At 37.6% G+C, this 18,936-nt stretch overlaps 2 protein-coding genes across 3 annotated transcripts in view; one reads left to right on the top strand and one right to left on the bottom strand.

Annotated features, from left to right (window-relative positions):
* The window catches only part of LOC109047063 (centromere protein P), a 56,921-nt gene that overhangs the window by 1,963 nt on the left and 36,022 nt on the right, over positions 1 to 18,936 (bottom strand). The window contains exons 7-8 of the mRNA XM_042711727.1: positions 389 to 468; positions 99 to 190 (exon numbers count right to left, since the gene is read on the bottom strand). Coding sequence (XP_042567661.1) covers positions 99 to 190; positions 389 to 468 — 172 coding nt within the window. The remainder of the gene's footprint in view (positions 1 to 98; positions 191 to 388; positions 469 to 18,936) is intronic.
* ecm2 (extracellular matrix protein 2, female organ and adipocyte specific) lies at positions 5,408 to 18,555 on the top strand. Of its 2 annotated transcripts, none has more exons than XM_042711722.1 (10): positions 5,408 to 5,973; positions 8,866 to 9,124; positions 11,146 to 11,334; positions 11,457 to 12,179; positions 12,388 to 12,503; positions 13,710 to 13,845; positions 13,987 to 14,144; positions 14,426 to 14,565; positions 14,890 to 15,216; positions 17,656 to 18,555. In XM_042711722.1, the coding sequence occupies exons 2-10, from the start codon at positions 8,875 to 8,877 to the stop codon at positions 17,822 to 17,824; spliced, it is 2,208 nt and encodes a 735-aa protein (XP_042567656.1). In that variant the 5' UTR covers positions 5,408 to 5,973; positions 8,866 to 8,874; the 3' UTR covers positions 17,825 to 18,555. The 2 variants fall into 2 exon arrangements, with proteins under 2 accessions (XP_042567656.1, XP_042567657.1); XM_042711723.1 differs by lacking the exon at positions 5,408 to 5,973 and adding an exon at positions 8,352 to 8,747.

Genomic DNA, 18,936 nt, shown 5'->3' with positions numbered 1-18,936 from the left:
TGAATCTAGTTAAAATGGCAGCTGGATAAGCCGGTCAACCCTGATGCAACATTATCCCTACATAATCTATATTTCACTCATCATCCAGTTAATCTTACCCTGGTCTGACATTTTCAGCAGGAGCTCAAGTGATGGCTTTACCACTCCTTCCATGGACACATCGATCTTCCAGAATATGGTCATGGAGGTCCTGAGAAACATACAGCCATTGACTCTCTATATTTCATGTATGTAATCTGGAGAGATGAGTCATGGTCACCAATGAAAGATACAGGAACTTGTAGTCACTTGACACTATATATGTGTTTCACGTGCCATCAACATATGGCAAACCGCAGAAGTTACAGACTGCAATTTCCATTTGGCTTTCCTAGCTGATGCAACCTACCCGGGAAGTTGAGGACTCCTTATAATCATGAGCTCAGATCTGCATCCCTCTGGAAGGCTGACCACGTCTGGGTACTTCTCCTGCCAAACAAACCGCCTGTTTATTAAAGGAGTTAAAATCCCAACAGATTCCATCTGACCCACAGCAACCTGGTTCCAAAACAGTGGCCGATAACAAAACACATATGAACAAAAATATGGAGAAATTTACATTTTAGATGATTGGGTAATTGTATGTGGAAACACGTTATTTGCTCCACAACAAGGCAAGAATACACTGAAGTCACAGTCTGAGACTGTCTGCACTCAACACTGATGTCTTATAGGAATAAATCACTTAAAAATGTTATAATTTATTCCCCTTCATGTCATTTCAAATGGTTTTTGACTCTCTTTCTTGAAACACAAAATGTGAATTTTTCAAGAACTTCCATGCAAAAACAATGAAATATTCAAATACCGTCAAAGTGAATAAGGACCAGGGCTTTCAGTTTCCAAAATCACCAAAAAGGACAAATAGCTTTTGTTCCTATTCTGTAAGCTGCTTTGGATAAAAGCATCTGCTAAAAGCATGCATGTAAATTTAAATTAAAATGTCTTCTGAAGTCATATGACACTTATGTAAGAAACAGACCCCCAAAATAATTTTTTCTTTGTTAATTTTATCACTGTAATGAGCTGTTCACTGTTGTGACTGGATCATTGAGACAGTTACTTGAACCGGTTAAACTTAATTCATTAATGAACCATTCAGACGAGTTTTGTAAACTAGATTCAATTATACTGAAAACGAATCTGGAATATTCCACAGAAATACACAGAATTTTACAACTTTTGTATTTTTAGGAGAACTATCCCTTTAAAATACCAAGTGTTTTTTAATAATTAGTGAGCTGAAGACATTTAATAGTCTTACCTTCAGGACTTTGAACCACAGAAGAGAAGATTGAATACACAGAACCGTTTAATGCTGACAGTAAATAATAAAATAAAAGAAGAGAAATGTTTCCGTCTCTCTGTCTTTGGTAGAAACCACTAAATAGAGTTAGAAATTATACCCTTACTTACCATGTCCCGTAATTACATATTAAAACACGTACAGATACTCTGTATGTGTTTTAATAAGTAATTAAGACATCTAATTAAACTACTCTTAAATTTAACTCCTCATTTGTCTACAATTCAACTAGCTAATTAAAATCATATGATAATTCACACCATGTTCCCACAATCAACCTACACGGCCATCACAAATGCCTTAGACAAATCTATCAGACTTTCCCATTGGACATCAAAGCTTTCCAGATGTTTTCCTAATCCCCACATTACATAGTTGGGAAATGTTGTCAGTTACACCATTAACTTGATGTTCCCTCTGGTAAACAAGAAGACTTTCTCTAACAAGTATCTCGAAACCTGTCTGAATTTGTGTTTGTGATGTTCCTTACAGCCCTGTGAAGACTAAACACTGTTATGTTCTTAGAGCGAGACATTTACATTTTTTGCAAATGTTTATTTTTACACCTACACATTGATTCTGGTCAGTCGATGAGTTATGTAATTAGCATTAGACACAATGACTGTATTCTTTCCAGTTTGTTCTTTGCACACTTTTGGCATCGATTCAATTAATTTTATTGAAATACGGAGATGTAGATCGGCACTTATGCAAAACTTTTCTTTTACATATACAAATTGGTGTATGCTTTTCACTCTGCATATGCAAATGTTTTGCTTATAAATTTTAGTTTTTACAATAAAGATTTTGAATCTATTCAGCAAACTAGCATATGCCAAGACTCTTAACCAATCATAAATATCGTAAATAACTTCAAGGAGCTTCTGTCTAATTGTTAAGCCAAAACGTTCAACAATTATTTAAAAGACAGCACTGTTTTTGGTAAATGTGACACCGGTCTGACCAAAGGCTTGAAGGCTTTCTTGAACTCAGCCATTAATTTAGCATCCTTTACACAACCTAACCATTTTTTGAACTCTATACCTCTATTGTCTGATCCTGGAAGGACATGTTATACTCCCCATGGATCCCTGTCAACAGTTATTAAAACACCAGACAGAACAACCAGAGTCTCTGTGCTTGTCCAGAGGCCAATACTGTCTGGATGTGAGGGATCGTCTAAAAACTTGAGCAATCAGAAAAGTTGCAATTCTGGGACTCCGAGTAAATTTTCAGAAACACAGGAGTTAAATGTTCAATCCTTTCTTCCAGCACACCACAGGCTGCAACAATTAAAACATCGTTTAATTTACACCAAGGTTTGTTAAAGGGATACTCCACCCCAAAATGAAAATTTTTTCATTAATCACTTACCCCCATGTCGTTCCAAACCCGTAAAGCTTTGTTTGTCTTCGGAACACAATTTAAGATATTTTGGATGAAAACAGGGAGGCTTGTGACGGTCCCATAGACTAGCAACTAAAATAGCGTAGTGCCATTTTGCAACGTATGCTCTTCTGTGTCAGCCACGCTGCACAGATGCGCTGTTTCAAATCAAAGCACAAATATATGTAGAAAACGTATCCTTGTGGCGCGGCTGACACAGAAGAGCGTAAGCCGCCTGCGTACTGCTCAGTTTCTCCAAAATTTGTCTCCTCTGTGTCAAAATTTGACACAGAGGAGACAAATTTTTGAATAAAGTCGTTTCTTTTGTTTTATTCGCGTACACAAAGTATTGTTGATGCTTTATAACGTTACGGTTGAACCACTGATGGCAGGTGGAGTATTCTGACGATGCTTTTCATACTTTTCTGGACCTTGACGCTGTTATTTATTTGGCAGTCTATGGGACAGTGACAAGCCTCTCTGTTTTCATCCAAAATATCTTAAATTGTGTTCTGAAGACAAAGCTTTTACGGGTTTGGAACGACATGGGGGTAAGTGATCAATGACAAAATTTTCATTTTGGGGTGGAGTATCCCTTTAACAGCGGATGACCTGAAACTGACTTGTTAATCTAAATGCCTCGAGGGTGATATTGAGGTACCCAGCTAAAAGGAGTGAAACACAAAACCGCTGACTACACACATGCCACTGCTGAGTACTTAAGCTCTCTGGCACAACATGAAATCTTCCATTATGTGAAAAGTTCCATAAGAAAATATATACTGAACCAGATGCTGAAGCAAACCGACATTACCGCAGTGGAAAGAGATGTCTGAACACAACGAAAAAACACAGTCCAGCCTTTTGACAGACATTATCATGGTGCTAGGCTTGTGTGAACGAGCCTTAAAGTACATCTCAAATGGTCCGTGACATTATACAGACCATTTTAACCAATGGAATACATCAGTGGAAATAGTGAATTTTTTTTAAAGACATCCTAAATTCAACATCCTCTGGTGAGTTTATTCAAGAAAAAAAACGCTATGTTGGTTTGAGTCAACAACCAAACAGAACTAGAACGTCCTATTCTCATAACTTAAGATGTGCGTAACAAAGTGCAGAAATGCATGAGGTAGAACCATTTTACTTCCATGATGCGACAGCATATTCAAAGAAGTATGTAGGGAGGGACTTGATGTCGAAAAGTGGTTTCTGTAGAACAGATAGTTTGGAAGTAAAGGACTGAACTTGGGATTGACTTCTTGGCGTCATCTGAAAAGGAAAGTCATTTCAGAGGTGGAGCAAGTATGTTTATTTTGATGAAAAATACTGGAGATGGTCTTTTTCCTTTGGGTTCATGTACACCAATGAATCATGCACAATTAAGACCAGGAACATGTATAAAGAAAGTTCACACACAGCAGTTCAAACAGTGAAGAGTCGCAGCTGTTCATTCCAGCTGGTTGACTCACTGAGCTTCGGTCATTACCTGACGGAAAGTCAAAACATCCTATGGTGCTGAAACATCTTACACCATTCATTTCACAGTACAGTTAAACTCTCGTTTGATCTACGTCTCGTAAAACTCATCTATTTACAGTTCTGTCGCTAAGGACCGACGAGGACTAGGCTGTAAAAACATTTGTATATTGTTCAGAATGATCCCACATACACAGTACAACTCTTAGGTTACTTACACTACTAATCTTTGGGATGAGATGTTGCAAGGAGTCGTGTAAGAGTGATATCAGCTTCAGTCTAAGGCTGGATGTGTTTGCAATTTAGCATCTCAAGGTAAAAGATCTGGAGATTGTTTTGTTCTGAAAGCTCTGGAAAATGTCTCAAACTTGTGTTCATGTGCTAGTTTCTCAGTACTTGACTGGAAAAAAAAAGTATGCAGTCATTGCTGCTCATTGAAGACTATGTGGAGTTTCATAAAAGTTATACACAAAAATGTCAAACTGTAAAGAGCATAAAGAGTATTTGAACTACCTTTTACCATTGCAAATATTTAATAGTTTAATTCAAAAACAGGTTAAATTTAATCAGCCGATTTGCCAATTCTTCAGCCATCATCTCCCGACAATTGGCTATTAAACTACACCATATGTTTAAAAGATATTTGTCTACAGACAATGAATCAAATATTCTAGTCACAACAGACGAACAGCATTTTTACTTTATAAACTTGCATTATCTTTGTCAAAAGATCTTGAATGTAAAATGTTATTTTGATTTTTTGATTACTAAAATATCACTGGTGCACCTGTTGTGAGATTCACTGTAAAAATACACCAAGTAGTCCAGAACATAGTCCTAACTGTTTGCCAAACAAATCTTATGTTCATGAATCTTATACAACAGTTAGGTCACGCAAAGCATGATTAGCTTCCTTTGGAAATATTTTCTTTGGCGGAGAAAGATATACAAAACTAATTGCTCAGATTTAGTCTAAAACGCAAGTTGGTTTGATATCAGCTTCTTGTTTGAATCACAGCCATATAGCTGATGTTCATCTTTATCATATATTATAGAGATACTAAATGCCTTTATATATCCTTCAAGAGTTTGGTTTCTTTTGAGGCATTATGAGAAATAATGGACAATAGATGTGATTTACTGGAAAACCTTTTGAACATACCAATTTAATTATAGCACACAATTGCTTGACCACGACCCCTCCGTGTACAAAACTGCAAGACGAGAAAGCTGAGATCTTTCTTCTTGGCTCAACATACCCACCCTCTGAAATGGGAGATGGGGCCGTCTTATTGGGCAGTAGGGGGTCGACCTGAAGACCCATCCAGAAAAGCTGGAAAACCAGTCCAGACGTCCTCTGATCAGCTTATTCAAGCTACAATGTGTGCATTTACAGCCCATTTTCTGCACTTACACAATGTTTTTACACAATGTTGGTAATGACAAGACAGATGCCACCTCTTTGTTTGAATAAAATAGCCTTCCTAGCCTAGTAATTAGGTCGAACAAAATCACCAAGTTCTTTCGCCTGAGAGAGGCAGTATCTTGTCACAACCCTTATTTGGCTGAAACTTTCTGAGACAGAACTGGAGAAGTTCTGCCCGAGCGAGTCCTGACTAAACTCTAGTCTGTTTTTGAGATTTATCAGCTTTCTTGCTGCGGAGCAGACGCACACACACTTCTTGTGTTGCTGGCAAATCCCACAGCTTTTGGGGAAAGAGCGGAAATATTTGGCCTCACAAAACTGCCCGAAACCAGTGGTAACGTACAAACGACTCTCTCCTCTCTCTTAGCTCTCACCCTCAGAAATGTCGTAAAACACTTTTTTTTGTACAACACTAATTGTATTTCTTTTCCATCCGTGCATGTCACATTTTTATGGGTTTATAGATTAAAACTTCTCATTGCATGGAGTTTGTAACTTCTTCGCTAAACATTGAGACGTTTGCAGCTGAAGTGACGACAAATGTTTTGGGAAATAGGTCTGTCTCGTCGCTGAAGCACTAGCATACAGCTGCAGGACTGTAAAAGTGATTATTGCTTTACTGTACCTGGTTTTCATTACAGCGTTGAGAGAGGGGGACCCCATATTATGCACACCCCTCTAGGATGTTTTTACTCACAGCAGTATATTTCAGCCCTCTCTTTCTCTGTCTAAGCTGTAGGTTTTATAGATTCTTTCCATCTGAGCCTGGTCATCCTAAAGAGCTTAATCTAAACGCTTTTCCCCCTCGTTTACATTTTTGGGTTTTTATTTTTTTTTACTCCATCCATCTCACCGCAGCTCTGATTTAATGTTAACCGTATGATTTTGCCTGAGGGTCAAAGTGACGTTTGTAGACGCCCCCGTACACAAATCAGCTTTGCTCAGCTTTTAAATTTATTCTCGTTTCCCATTACTATAAGTCGGGGAAGTCGGTGTTGTCATCTTTTCCTTGTTTGGCTTAACTTTTCTTCTGCAAGATATTTAAACTTTGTGATGCAAGTAACAGATCTGTATATATATAAAAAGGAGGCATGTGATCACTGACACATTTTCAAATTAACAGAAACTCTTTACGCTATGTTCAAAACTTGAATTTCTGAATTACGAACAAATTATTACTTTTATTCTTGAACTGACTAAAGCAATTCACTGAAATAATCAGACCTGAACTAATAATTTTTTACAATTCGGAAATTGATACCATGTTTTGAAAACAACGTAAAGAGTTTCCATTAAATTTAAACTTAAATTAATGACCATTCCATTACCATTTCGCTATTAATTTAAAAGTAATAATTTGTTGGCAATTCAAAAGTTTACATTTAAAAAAATTAATTCAAACTAATAACAATTCCATTACTACTCCACCACCTGGTCCTGCAACCAGGTTTAAAGTTTTGAACACAGTGTAAAGAATTTGTTACTATTCGGCTAATAATTGAAAATTTACACTTAAAGGTATGGTCCACCCCAAAATGAAAATTTTGTCATTAATCACTTACCCCCCATGTCGTTCCAAACCCGTAAAAGCTTTATTCGTCTTCGGAACACAATTTAAGATATTTTGGATGAAATCCGGGAGGCTTGTGACTGTCCCATTAACTGCCAAGTAAACAACAGTGTCAAGGTCCAGAAAAGTATGAAAAGCATCGTCAGAATAGTCCATCTGCCATCAGTGATTCAACTGCAACGTTATATAGCAACGACAATACTTTTTGTACGCAAATAAAACAAAAATAATGACTTTATTCAACAATTTGTCTCTTCTGTGTCTCTCCACATCAGCGTAGCACCATTTTGGAGAATCTGAGATGTACACAGGCAGCATACGCTCTTCTGTGTCAGCCGCACTGCACAGATGCACTGTTTTCTTTCAAATCAAAGAGTAAATATACGTAGAAAACATATCCTTGTGGCGCGGCTGACACAGAAGAACCACAGAGGAGACAAATTGTTGAATAAAGTCGTTATTTTTGTTTTATTCGCATACAAAAAAGTATTGTCATTGCTTCGTACCGTTACGGTTGAACCACTGATGGCAGATGGAGTATTCTGACGATGCTTTTCATACTTTTCTGGACCTTGACACTGTTATTTACTTGGCAGTCTATGGGACAGTCTCAAGCCTCCAGGTTTTCATCCAAAATATCTTGAATTTTGTTCCGAAGTCGAACAAAGCTTTTACGGGTTTGGAACGACATGGGGGTAAGTGATTAATGACAAAATTTTCATTTTGGGGTGGAGTATCCCTTTAAAATAACAACCATTTCATTACCACTCCACTAACAACTTCAATTTAAAACTAATATATTGTTTGAAATTCAGAAATTGCTACCAGGTTTAAAGTTTTGAAAACAGCATAAAAAGGGTCTCCATTACCATTCTGCATATTGAATTGAAATGATCCAGGATAATTAATAACTAATTCATTGAACCAAGAACCATCTCTTTCAGACATTTGACTCATAACAAGTCAAGAACTGATGCATTTGAGTGTACATAGGGTTTTAATGATGATTTCCATGTTGCTACAACATCCAAAAACTTTTTCAGCTAAGTCTTGCAAATTATATTTAAGTTCTAAATACCTGTTTTTATGGGGTGAATTGTGGCTGCAACACACTGAACAGTTTGAATTGACCATAAACACTATTACTAAACTTGAAAAACCATAATTAATAGCAATATGTGCGCACATATGGCTTTATTGGAATGTTTTAGATAATTTAATATGGCACATCGGAATATCTGGATTCACTGACGTTCATTTATACAAACTTTTTCTAAAGATCAAATTTGTGTAAATGAGCTGTAGTTCCCATCACAACAACCTGAGAGTATGAGTGTTACTGAAACCAAGTCTGTTCATACTAAAATGTGTGCTATGATAGTGACATTTGAACATAATACTTAGAACCTCCTGCAGTCCTCTAAACACCACCCATCACACACCAAAATAACAGTTTTACTCTTTACTCTTACAGTAAAGGTGTTAAAGGCTACTATTCCTTCAAAGCTGTCTGTATCTCCAGGGTCAAGCTGTTAAAGGTTGTATCACCTGTGATGCCGTAACTTATCATTATGGAAATGTGTACACTGACAGTATACATAAACAGAGTTATATGAGGAACGCTTAGGGCTGAGATGCCTCTTTTTTGTCCCACAGGTTTCAGCCATGAGACTAAACCTGATTCTGGCACTTTTACTCCTCGCCTGTCTGACCTTCAGCCTCGCAAAAGATCAGAGACGTCCCTTGGCACGAGATAGAAGACGAGGTGATGGAGCAAAACGAGCAAGAAAACAGACATCTAATACCGCCTTGCAGCAGGGAAGAACAGCAGAAAGCAATGGACAATATGGATCTATTTTCATTGAGTCTTACAAGAATACAAAGGGGCCAAAGCCAACCTATGAAGCGAGTGCAGGTCAGTGTTGATAAAGTTACTTTGAGACAGTAGTTTGTCAATCTATAAACTATTCATAAATTACTATTTCTACAACAAGCTGAACAATGACTAGCTGATGACATCTTTTAATGTCCAAACAGACTTATTTAAACATAAAACTGAACATAAAAAGTCCATTGTGTATATATATATTGAAATTAAACTTATTTGGCTTATTATGTATTGTGGAATTGATAAAAAAAAAGTACCTAAAATGACTTACAACAGATAAATGAAATCTGTTGTAAGCAAAGAGTAAGCAAAGAGTATTTTGCATACAAAATACAGATTTTTAAATACAGTAGATGTTGTGAATGCATGTCCATTCCTTCTACAGGTTCAAAAATATCAAGTATACATTAAGAGTCTTCAAATTGCCCTACAGCTTAGGATCACAGTGGTTAGTTTATATGATATAGTACATGACCATTCTGCCCAAGGTGGTAAGTCAGATCTGAACACTGACCACATGATTATACACTGGCAACATGTGACCGTGTGAACCTGCAATTCAGAAAAACACAAACATCCGCTTGTACCACAGCGAAAACACGGATGGTACCACCAACTTTCACTGGTAAAAAAACAACACACCGTTCGTGTAGCATTAATTACTTCTTACAAATGAAAAGCTGAAGAAGTGTGAGTGAGAAACAGCACATATGTGGCCAGTAAGACCCCATAAAAACAACAGAAAAAACACTATTTCCCAGTAGACCCATTTTACTACTGTATTACTAGCATGTGTACAACCATTGACTAATGAGATCTCTTTACATAAGAACATAGATGTAGAAAAGCTAGATATATGCCATGTGGAAAACAGTGTTGGGATAAACTGCTCTACACAGCCATTTTACAGCCAGATTATCTGCACTGGATGACAACATTGCCAGACGTCATTAACAGGCGTTAGTTTCCAAAATCGTCTAACAGCCCTGTAAATGCAAAATGCAGCCTCTGTTTTCAATCAGAACTGCCTTTTTTTTTTCTTTTTCTTTTTTTACAAGTTTTAATCATTACTTTTAAAATAACAAATCAAATCCACATGATAAAATTAACCGCCTTGAGACATTTCAAGATGTTGCGGGAAAACCAACAAATCAGACAGATTCATAAACAATTAATTATTCTGAATTAATGATTCTTTGTAATGATTTCATCACATTTAACAAGCTTTGCTCAATTTAAAGGGATGGTTCATTCAAAAATTTAAATTGTCATCGTTAACTCACCCTTCAAGTTGTTCCAAACCTATATGATTTTTTTTCTACTGTTGAACACAAAAGAAGATAATATGTTGAAAACCAGTCACTTCCATTCATTTTGGGTGATCTAACCCTTAAATTTAGCACAGATTTGCATGAGTAAGCAGAAATCGATGGTCACGATATTTAAAGGGATACTCCATCCCAAAATGAAAATTTTGTCATTATTCACTTACCCCCATGTCGTTCCAAACCCGTAAATGCTTTGTTCATCTTTGGAACACAATTTAAGATATTTTGGACGAAAACAGGGAGGCTTGAGACTGTCTGAAACAGAATAGCGTACACCATCTGTGTACTGCTCAGAATTGCCAAAATGGCGCTACGCTGATTTGGAGAGACACAGAAGAGAGGAATTGAATAAAGTCATTATTTTTGTTTTCTTCATGTACAAAAAGTATTCTCGTCGCTTCATAACTTTACGGTTGAATCACTGATGGCAGATGGAGTATTCTGACGATGCATACTTTCCTGGACCTTGACAGTGTTATTTATTTGGCAGTCAATGGGACAGTCTCAAGCCTCCCTGTTTTCATCCAAAATATCTTAAATTGTGTTCCGAAAACGAACAAAGCTTTTACGGGTTTGGAACGACATGGGGGTAAGTGATTAATGACAACATTTTCATTTTGGGATGGAGTAACCCTTTAAGTAAAGCAAATTTCACATTACTGAAACGTTACATATTGATCACATTTCTAAATGTCCTTCTTGTTTGTGTAATTATTTCAGGAAAAACAGAGCACTGTGTATTTCGAGGCATCGCCATGTATGATAAAACTGTTTGGTCGCCAAAGCCATGCGTGAACTGCCTGTGTTCCAGTGGTGAGGTGGTCTGCGACCGAATACTGTGTCCCACCCTGCAGTGCCAACTCAAATTTCAGCCAATCGAAGAGTGCTGCCCAATTTGCATTGACCCAGGTTTGGAAAAACAAGTGAAGCAACAACAATGCATTGAATTAGAACTGCCAGTACATTTTACATATTAATTGTGATGTTTGATCTCCCCTTGTCTTATAAACGCACAATCGTCACCGTCTCAGCTATCGATGACCCTGAGTTTTCTGGTGACCCTCCCGCTCCCAACATTCTCGGAGATCCCTATGATGAAATATCACAAAGCCAGAGAGATAAGAAAGACAGACTAAAAAAGGATGAAGAGGAACGGATTCGCAAAAAAGATGCTGAACGCAAGCAGAGGGAGAAACAGAAAAAAGAGGAAGCTGAGAGACAGAGAAAGTTAAAAGAGGCGAAAGAAGCCAGAGAAAAAGAAGAGGAGCTAAGGAGGCTACGAGAGGAGGAAGAGGAGAGAGCAGCAGCGGAAGAGAGGAGGAGAAGGATGGAAGAACAGCGGAGGGCTGAGGAGGACAGGGCTCATAGGCTGGAGATGGAGCAAAGAGAGATGATGAGAGCTCTGGAAGAAGCAGCCGAACGTGCTCAGGAAGGACTCCGTGGAGACAAGGCCACTGAAGACGAGGACATGGTTTGGTTGAGGGGGGACGTTTTCCAAATGCCACCAGCTCCTCCAACGAGAGCAGCAGATCCTACTCTTCTCTTAGCTCTCCAAGAGCCAAACGAACCGGGTGAGGAGGACCATGAACTGGGCGAAGAGGAACCAGAAGTAGTCGAGGAGGAATCTGAGATGGTTACCACATTGCTGCCTCCAGGTTGTTCGATCTCTGACGTCACTGTCACCTGTGAAAACGCTAAACTGATGGGTATACCTCCACTGTCCATCCCTGAGCTCAAATCACTCAGCCTACAGGGTGAGGAAGGCCACATCCCCGCGTAACCCCATTACAGGTCGTAAAGAGATACAGGCACAGCAATGGAACTTAGAACACTTACCTAAGACACATGCATGAAATTAAGTCTAAATCAGTATATACACCAGTATTTACACAGTCCACGTACATGTATACAGATCCCAGTGAGGCTGATTTTGATAACCTGTCATGCATTATGAAATTACAGGCAATGAAATCAAAACCATCCCTGTTGGAGCATTCAATGGCATTCCCAACTTAGAGTGGATAGACTTGGGGAAGAATAAGATTGTGTCATCTGGCATAGACCCACAAGCACTTAAAGTAAGTTAAAAATACAAGTTTACCAAATACTGCAAAAAAATAACAACCACCCAAATGATCCAACTGCAATTCATGGTTTGCATGCTTATTTTTTTTTTTTAAATGCCACAAATGTGGTGCAAAAAATGGTGCAAATACTGTACATGTTCATCCCGTAGAGATCTTAGTGGTGCAAAAAATGGTGCAAATACTGTACATGTTCATCCCGTTTAGTTGCATCAGACTTTGTGTGGAGAGATCTTAAAGGCCCCCCAAAAACTTGTTAATAATATCTTGACGTGATCTGCAAGGCTGCTGAACAAGGCTGTAAAGAAATCTTGCATTATGTTACTGGAATTTTTAAAAGTCTGCTGAATGTAGACAGACAGATAATAAAAAGTATAAATAATCTGACTGTTGACATGAAATTGACCCATTCTGAATGTATAATTAAACTGACATGTACACAGGGTTTCATTTACATAGTTTTTTTTTTTTCATGCAACAATCGGGCAATTGAGATAATGTACTTTTCCACTGCTGCCCTTCTGTTCAGAAATTCATATGAATTACTTCACGTCTTCCAGCTGAACTTTAGGTGAATTAGAGAAGCAAATGTTTCTTCCATTACAGTTCAAAGCCAAAACAGTACCATCTGCAAACCTAACAGTGCTGAGCTCCAACATTTTGCTCTGTTCATAACCATATGGCTTTTACAGAAGTCACAAATCCTACTCTAATACAAACACTATACCTACTTGCACTTGACACTTGTAGTCATGTTTTTTTTTTGCACAGACTTTCAAATAAAAACAAAATTCCATGGCATGTGTTCAAGAGAAACAACAGAGGATATGCTATGCTAGTCTTTCCTATTTTCACTGGGCTCTAACCAGTAGAAATATGCCCATCATCTGAACAAATGGTGAAGTATTGAAAAATATATAATATTTATATAGTACCAAGACTATGTGTCAATTCATCAGAAAGCTTGGAGTAACGATCAGATATATGATAGAGACATGGATTCGGCATATGAATTCCAAACAGACGCTTTTTCAGCTAACTTAAGCATGCGAGTCATTAACAAAAGATAAGTATTCAAAGCAATGCCAGAAAGCCAAAGTGGAAAACTTTAACTGAAGGTTTCGAAAGCATATTGTATGTAACCTTTATTTTTCACACCTAAAGATTAATGACGTGATTTTTATGTAACTTTCTTTCAAGGGTCTTAAATTCCTGTCTCGCCTGTACATGGATGGAAACCTTCTGGAACAAATTCCCTCTGAGCTCCCATCAACACTCCAGGAGCTCAAGATAAATGAGAACAATCTAAAAGAAATCGAGGAAAACAGCTTTGAAGGTAAAACAGTAACATATATTGCTATCTATAAAAGGTTAAATGTTGACATTTAATCAGCTAATACTAGCATGACATGTTCCTTACCTAATGTTGTACTATGAAAGCACAGTATTTTCACAAATTGCTTCATAATTCCTGGAGGTCTCAGCAGTCTGGTTACTTTGGAAATGGAGGGGAACTTGCTCAGTGAAGGTAACGTGAATCCACAGGCCTTTAAGCCCCTCAAAGAGCTGACTTACCTTCGGCTAGGCAGAAACCATTTCCGTTCCATTCCTCAGGGCCTACCTGCATCTCTACTAGTAAGTTTCGAAACAGAGAACTACTTCGGGAGTTAAGGAACATCCTGTCAAACAATCTTGTTCATTTAACTGCATACAAGTTTGTGGGCTATAAACCAGCACTGGTTTGGTTTTACAGTACCTGTGGGAAACCAGTGGCACTTGAACAGCAATTATGGCAAACCAAAATTTGAAGCTGTTCAAGTCCAATTAAATTGAATTGTCAAGTAACAACTGCTTCTGTTTATTTTATTCAATGAAGCAAACTCTACAATTTACTTCATAATCTCTTTGATATTTAGGAGTTGTACCTTGAAAACAACCTGATTGAAGAAATCTCTGAAATGGCATTCAACCACACCACAAACATCAACGCCGTTGTGCTAAGACATAATAAATTAGATGAGTCAAGTATTGCACCTTTAGCCTGGATTAATCACAGGTGTGTGTCCTCAAGAAGTTTAACAACGAAACCAATGTTTAGGCAAATATTGCTCACTTTTGTTTTATAAAAAGCCTGTTTTTCACAGAAAAAGAATGAAAATTGAAATAGTAGACATTTGGTTCCAATGAACTGCTGGTGTTTAGCAAAGATGTATTTGCATTGAAAGATTGCATGCTAAAGTGGCACAACAGTTTAGCGTAATTGTCCTTTGGAAGAACTAAAAAGTGGTACACTTTCTAGAAGGGAAAACCCCTTTTCTTGACCCCCCCCCCCCTTTTTTTTGTAAACACATTAACACAACCTTTTCTCACTGTCTCTAAAGAACCTGGAATCTCTAGATCTATCACACAACAACTTCTACCTGGTTCCATCCTTCCTGCCAAAGTCGCTAATTCACCTGGTGCTGGCCGGGAATCAGATCGAACGCATTCCAGGATACGTATTCGCACACATGGAGCCTGGTCTGGAGTACCTCTACCTCTCTTACAACAAGCTGGACGGTGACGCTATCGAGCCTGAGTCTTTCTTTGGCACCTTCAACACTATGACCGAACTCTGTCTAGACCATAACCAGCTTACGTCTATTCCCATGGGAATTAATGAGATGACAACGTTACATTTCCTACGACTTAACAACAACAAAATAAGGTACACTGCTTGTCTCCTGCAAAGAGCAATGATTTTGTCATAATTTCTTGTGACACATTGGTCTGTGACCTTTACACAAATGACATAGCTTCAAAGCAACTTCAGTTTATCTTGAAATAAGTTTATTTTCCTTCACAATTGGCAAATAACTTGTTTTAATTTTAAGGTTTATGTTTAATACAAATAAAAACAACTTCCCAGTGTGGTAATGAACTTAATTCAAGATTAAAAACATTTAAAACAAAGTTATTTAATAATACAGGCTGATTATATCCTGTCAATAAAAAAAGCATCAAAATTCATGCTGTGTGTGAAGAAAAGGTCTCCTGTTGAATTACTTTTAAAGGGGTCATATGACGTTGCTAAAAAGAACATTATTTTGTGTATTTGGTGTTTATGCGGTTTAAGTAAAAAAAAACACTATTTTCCACATAATGCACATTATTGTTGCTCCTCTATGCCCCGCCTTTCGATTTTTCCAAATTTTTACCAAACAACCATGTCTGCATTTGTGATCTGAGAAACAACAAGCCTACTCTACACTGCTCAAAACTCGCGTTTGAATCCTCAGTGGCAAATTCTCCAAATATGAAAACGTACTTACAGGCTGTGAGTCAGAAGCACCAGACTGTCCTTGCAAAGTTGTAATTGCCACACTTTATAGAAACAACCTTTGTGGACAGCCTTCCCACAGACATGTGGGGACTAGGGCTGCCACCGGCGGTAGTGCACGTGATGTCACGCACTCTATAACAAGCATAATAAGTTTTGTATACATGTGTAATAACAGTAACAGTTGCAAATTGTTTTATTTAGACTATGTCTATGGTAATGCACAAATTACCTCCGGTGCCATACGCAGCGTTTCCTTTAGATTGGCAGGTTTAAGCGCAGGAAAATACAGTTTATGTAAAATGAGACAGCGATAAATGAAATATGTTAACAAGAAATGTGGGAACGATTCCTATTTTAAAAAGAGTGCGTGCAGATGAGAAGTGCGCTGCTTGCTTGGTGTTGGAACAGTGAACGTGTCTACACCGGACGCGACACCACCGCATCGCAACAGGTTGAGTCTGTCTAGTGTCTACACAGGACATTTGAACTCTATTTCAGTACCTCATAAATAGGACGAGGCAGTTTACTGTCGGGGATTTGTCATGTCGTGTCGCGCCGCATCCAATGTAGCATCACTTATTATAATAAGTTCTATAGTATTTTGTCGCGCCACGCCATAGCGTCTGGTAGACAGGGTGTTTTTAACTTTCTTATTTAGGCTACTTTATTGTTTAACTGTATTATTTCTTTTATATTTATTTGAGTGTTTTGCAGGCTGTGTATTCACTGATGTAAGTGCTAAAATAAACACGAGCTGACGAGGTGAATCGGGTGTGTTAGATGAGACACTGCTGGGCTGCTCCAAAACAGTTTTGAAAACCATTTCAGAGACATGTTCTTGAATGTGACTCATATAAAATATATTACATGCTCGCCCAGATTTAAGTCAGCTTTAATCGCCTTTTTGGTAACTTCATGACTAAAACTAAACATAACACATAAAGCATATATCTCACTTATAGATAAGAAAAAACAGAAAACACACTAAAGTTTACTCGATCGCTTGACTAAAAAAAATTATTACAGTAAAAATCACAGTAGCTTACCGTTTCCGCACTCGTTTGACTCGCGCCTGGCACTGAAGTGGAGTGGAGTGCGTGTCTGAAACGTCTCCCTTTTTCAGTCATTCTGCGACTGAATAAATGCACTTCTTGTGTGAAAAGGTGACAAAAGCAGCAGTTGTGCAGGTGATTAATTTTTTCAGTTTAACGTTTAAATTAATATTTAATTTAATATTAATTTTATTATATATATAATACCAGCAGTAGTTGGTCCCATTACCACCGCGGTGGTAAAAATCTGCCACCGTCACAGCCCTAGTGGGGACGTAGTAGTTGGTCCCATTACCACCGCGGTGGTAAAAATCTGCCACCGTCACAGCCCTAGTGGGGACGTCTTTAAACGAGGCGTTTAAGGAGGGCGTGGACGAGTTTAACTTTTATAAAGAATATCTATTTGAGTTTGAGACTTTAGTCTTTGCAACTTTAGGGATCTCATCTATGCATGAACAGCTTGTAACACTCCAAAGAGAAAGGAAAACTTGAAATTGCATCATATGACCCCTTTAAAACAATGTGATTAATTATTCATTTGAAGGCATAAAAAAAGCAGAACCACCAAACTATCAGTCAGTATCTGTATCAGAAGATGTCATTCCACATAATCGGTATCTACGCAGAAAGTATGTACTGATGCAGCCAAATTTGTAACAAATCTTCTGAAAAAAAAAAGAAAAAAATTAAAAAACTGAATAATTATTACCAAAGTTATTTTTTGCAATATATGACAAAACTTTGAGGTCATGAGTGTTTTTATGTCCAACAGGCACATATCAGAAGATGCCATCTGTGACCCCTTGAATGAGGATGACTCTCATCTAGTCGCCCTTCGCCTCGAGAACAATTTCCTTGATCCCCGGAAAATCCCACCGACGGCTTTCTCCTGCGTCCGCTCCTACTCTAGTGTTGTGTTAAAGCCTCAGAGGATTAAGTAACTGCAAGCTTCTGTGCTATTACTATAAACCACTAAAGACCGTAAACATTAATAAAGTAGATTCCTTCTGAAATGTGCACTTATCATTTTTGCCTCCCAAAAAAAGAGAAATTGTCCCAAAAATTGCATTAAATCTCTGTTTGGCATGTTTATTTTCAGTCTTGTTTTATTTTATATTTTTTTCTTTATTTATAAGTCAGATAAGACTGAACATGATCAACGCCTCGAGAATCATGTCTGAAATGCTGTCGTTGTTCGTGCCTGTCTAGACGTGTTTTTGTAAGATGCATGAATCAACTGTATAATAGTTTAAGAGGAGAAAAAATAGTAGACTATAACTTTGTATTCTGCATTGAAATTGATCTCATTCTTGTCAACGGTATTAAGTTTTTCTGTTGTAGTGAAGAAAAACAGGATGGCATGGCTTATAAAGTGTTTATAAAAGAAAACTCAAAAATCAACCAAAATCAACCTGCTTACATAATGCATTTTTTTTTTAACTAAGACTGTACCAATAAGGACATTTACTACTGAGAGAACTGTAATATATAATTGAAAGATATCTACATGGTTCAAGTCATTTAAGTGACCAGTTTTGTATTTGCCTAGGTTAGAATTCAGTGGGAAAATCAATACAGCTTTAATAAAAACTTTTCCAATGTATTTTTCTATTCGCATTAACACTCGTTTTATCCAAATGTGAGTGTTAAATTAAACTATTACATAAACAGATTTCCTAAAATGTCTATTGTCTTTCTTCCTCAAAATATCCCAGTATAAAACATCTGTGCTCTATAAACGTTCAACAGAAATCCTGTGCTAATGGAAACACTGCAGACTGAAACACATTAATGATCTGACTATGACATCATAGTCTTCCGCTCCTTCTGAGATTCTTCGAAGATTTTGAGTTCTCACTCCATCATCGGCAACAAAATGTGGACGATGATGGAGTGAGAACTCAAAATCTTACTGAAAAATGCCTCAGAGGTTGAACTGGAGTTTCATTGATTTTAGGCTACGACTTATTATCTCATATCTTTCCATGAAGTTCTCCATGGCATCAATGACTCAAGTACTAGTCACATGGCTTTAATTTAATCTTATTTTGAG

Source organism: Cyprinus carpio, chromosome A22, assembly GCF_018340385.1.
Source record: "Cyprinus carpio isolate SPL01 chromosome A22, ASM1834038v1, whole genome shotgun sequence".
In the NCBI taxonomy this organism is placed as follows: Eukaryota; Metazoa; Chordata; class Actinopteri; order Cypriniformes; family Cyprinidae; genus Cyprinus; species Cyprinus carpio.
The sequence above is the reverse complement of the archived record's forward strand: the minus strand, read 5'-3'. Positions and strand labels throughout refer to the sequence as shown.

Coding starts and splice junctions, on each gene's coding strand:
- ecm2 (XM_042711722.1), top strand. CDS start 8,875: ATGAGACTAAACCTGATTCTGGCACTTTTACTCCTCGCCTGTCTGACC. Junction 12,504..13,709: donor TAGACCCACAAGCACTTAAA/GTAAGTTAAAAA, acceptor CTTTCTTTCAAG/GGTCTTAAATTCCTGTCTCG. Junction 13,846..13,986: donor CGAGGAAAACAGCTTTGAAG/GTAAAACAGTAA, acceptor TAATTCCTGGAG/GTCTCAGCAGTCTGGTTACT.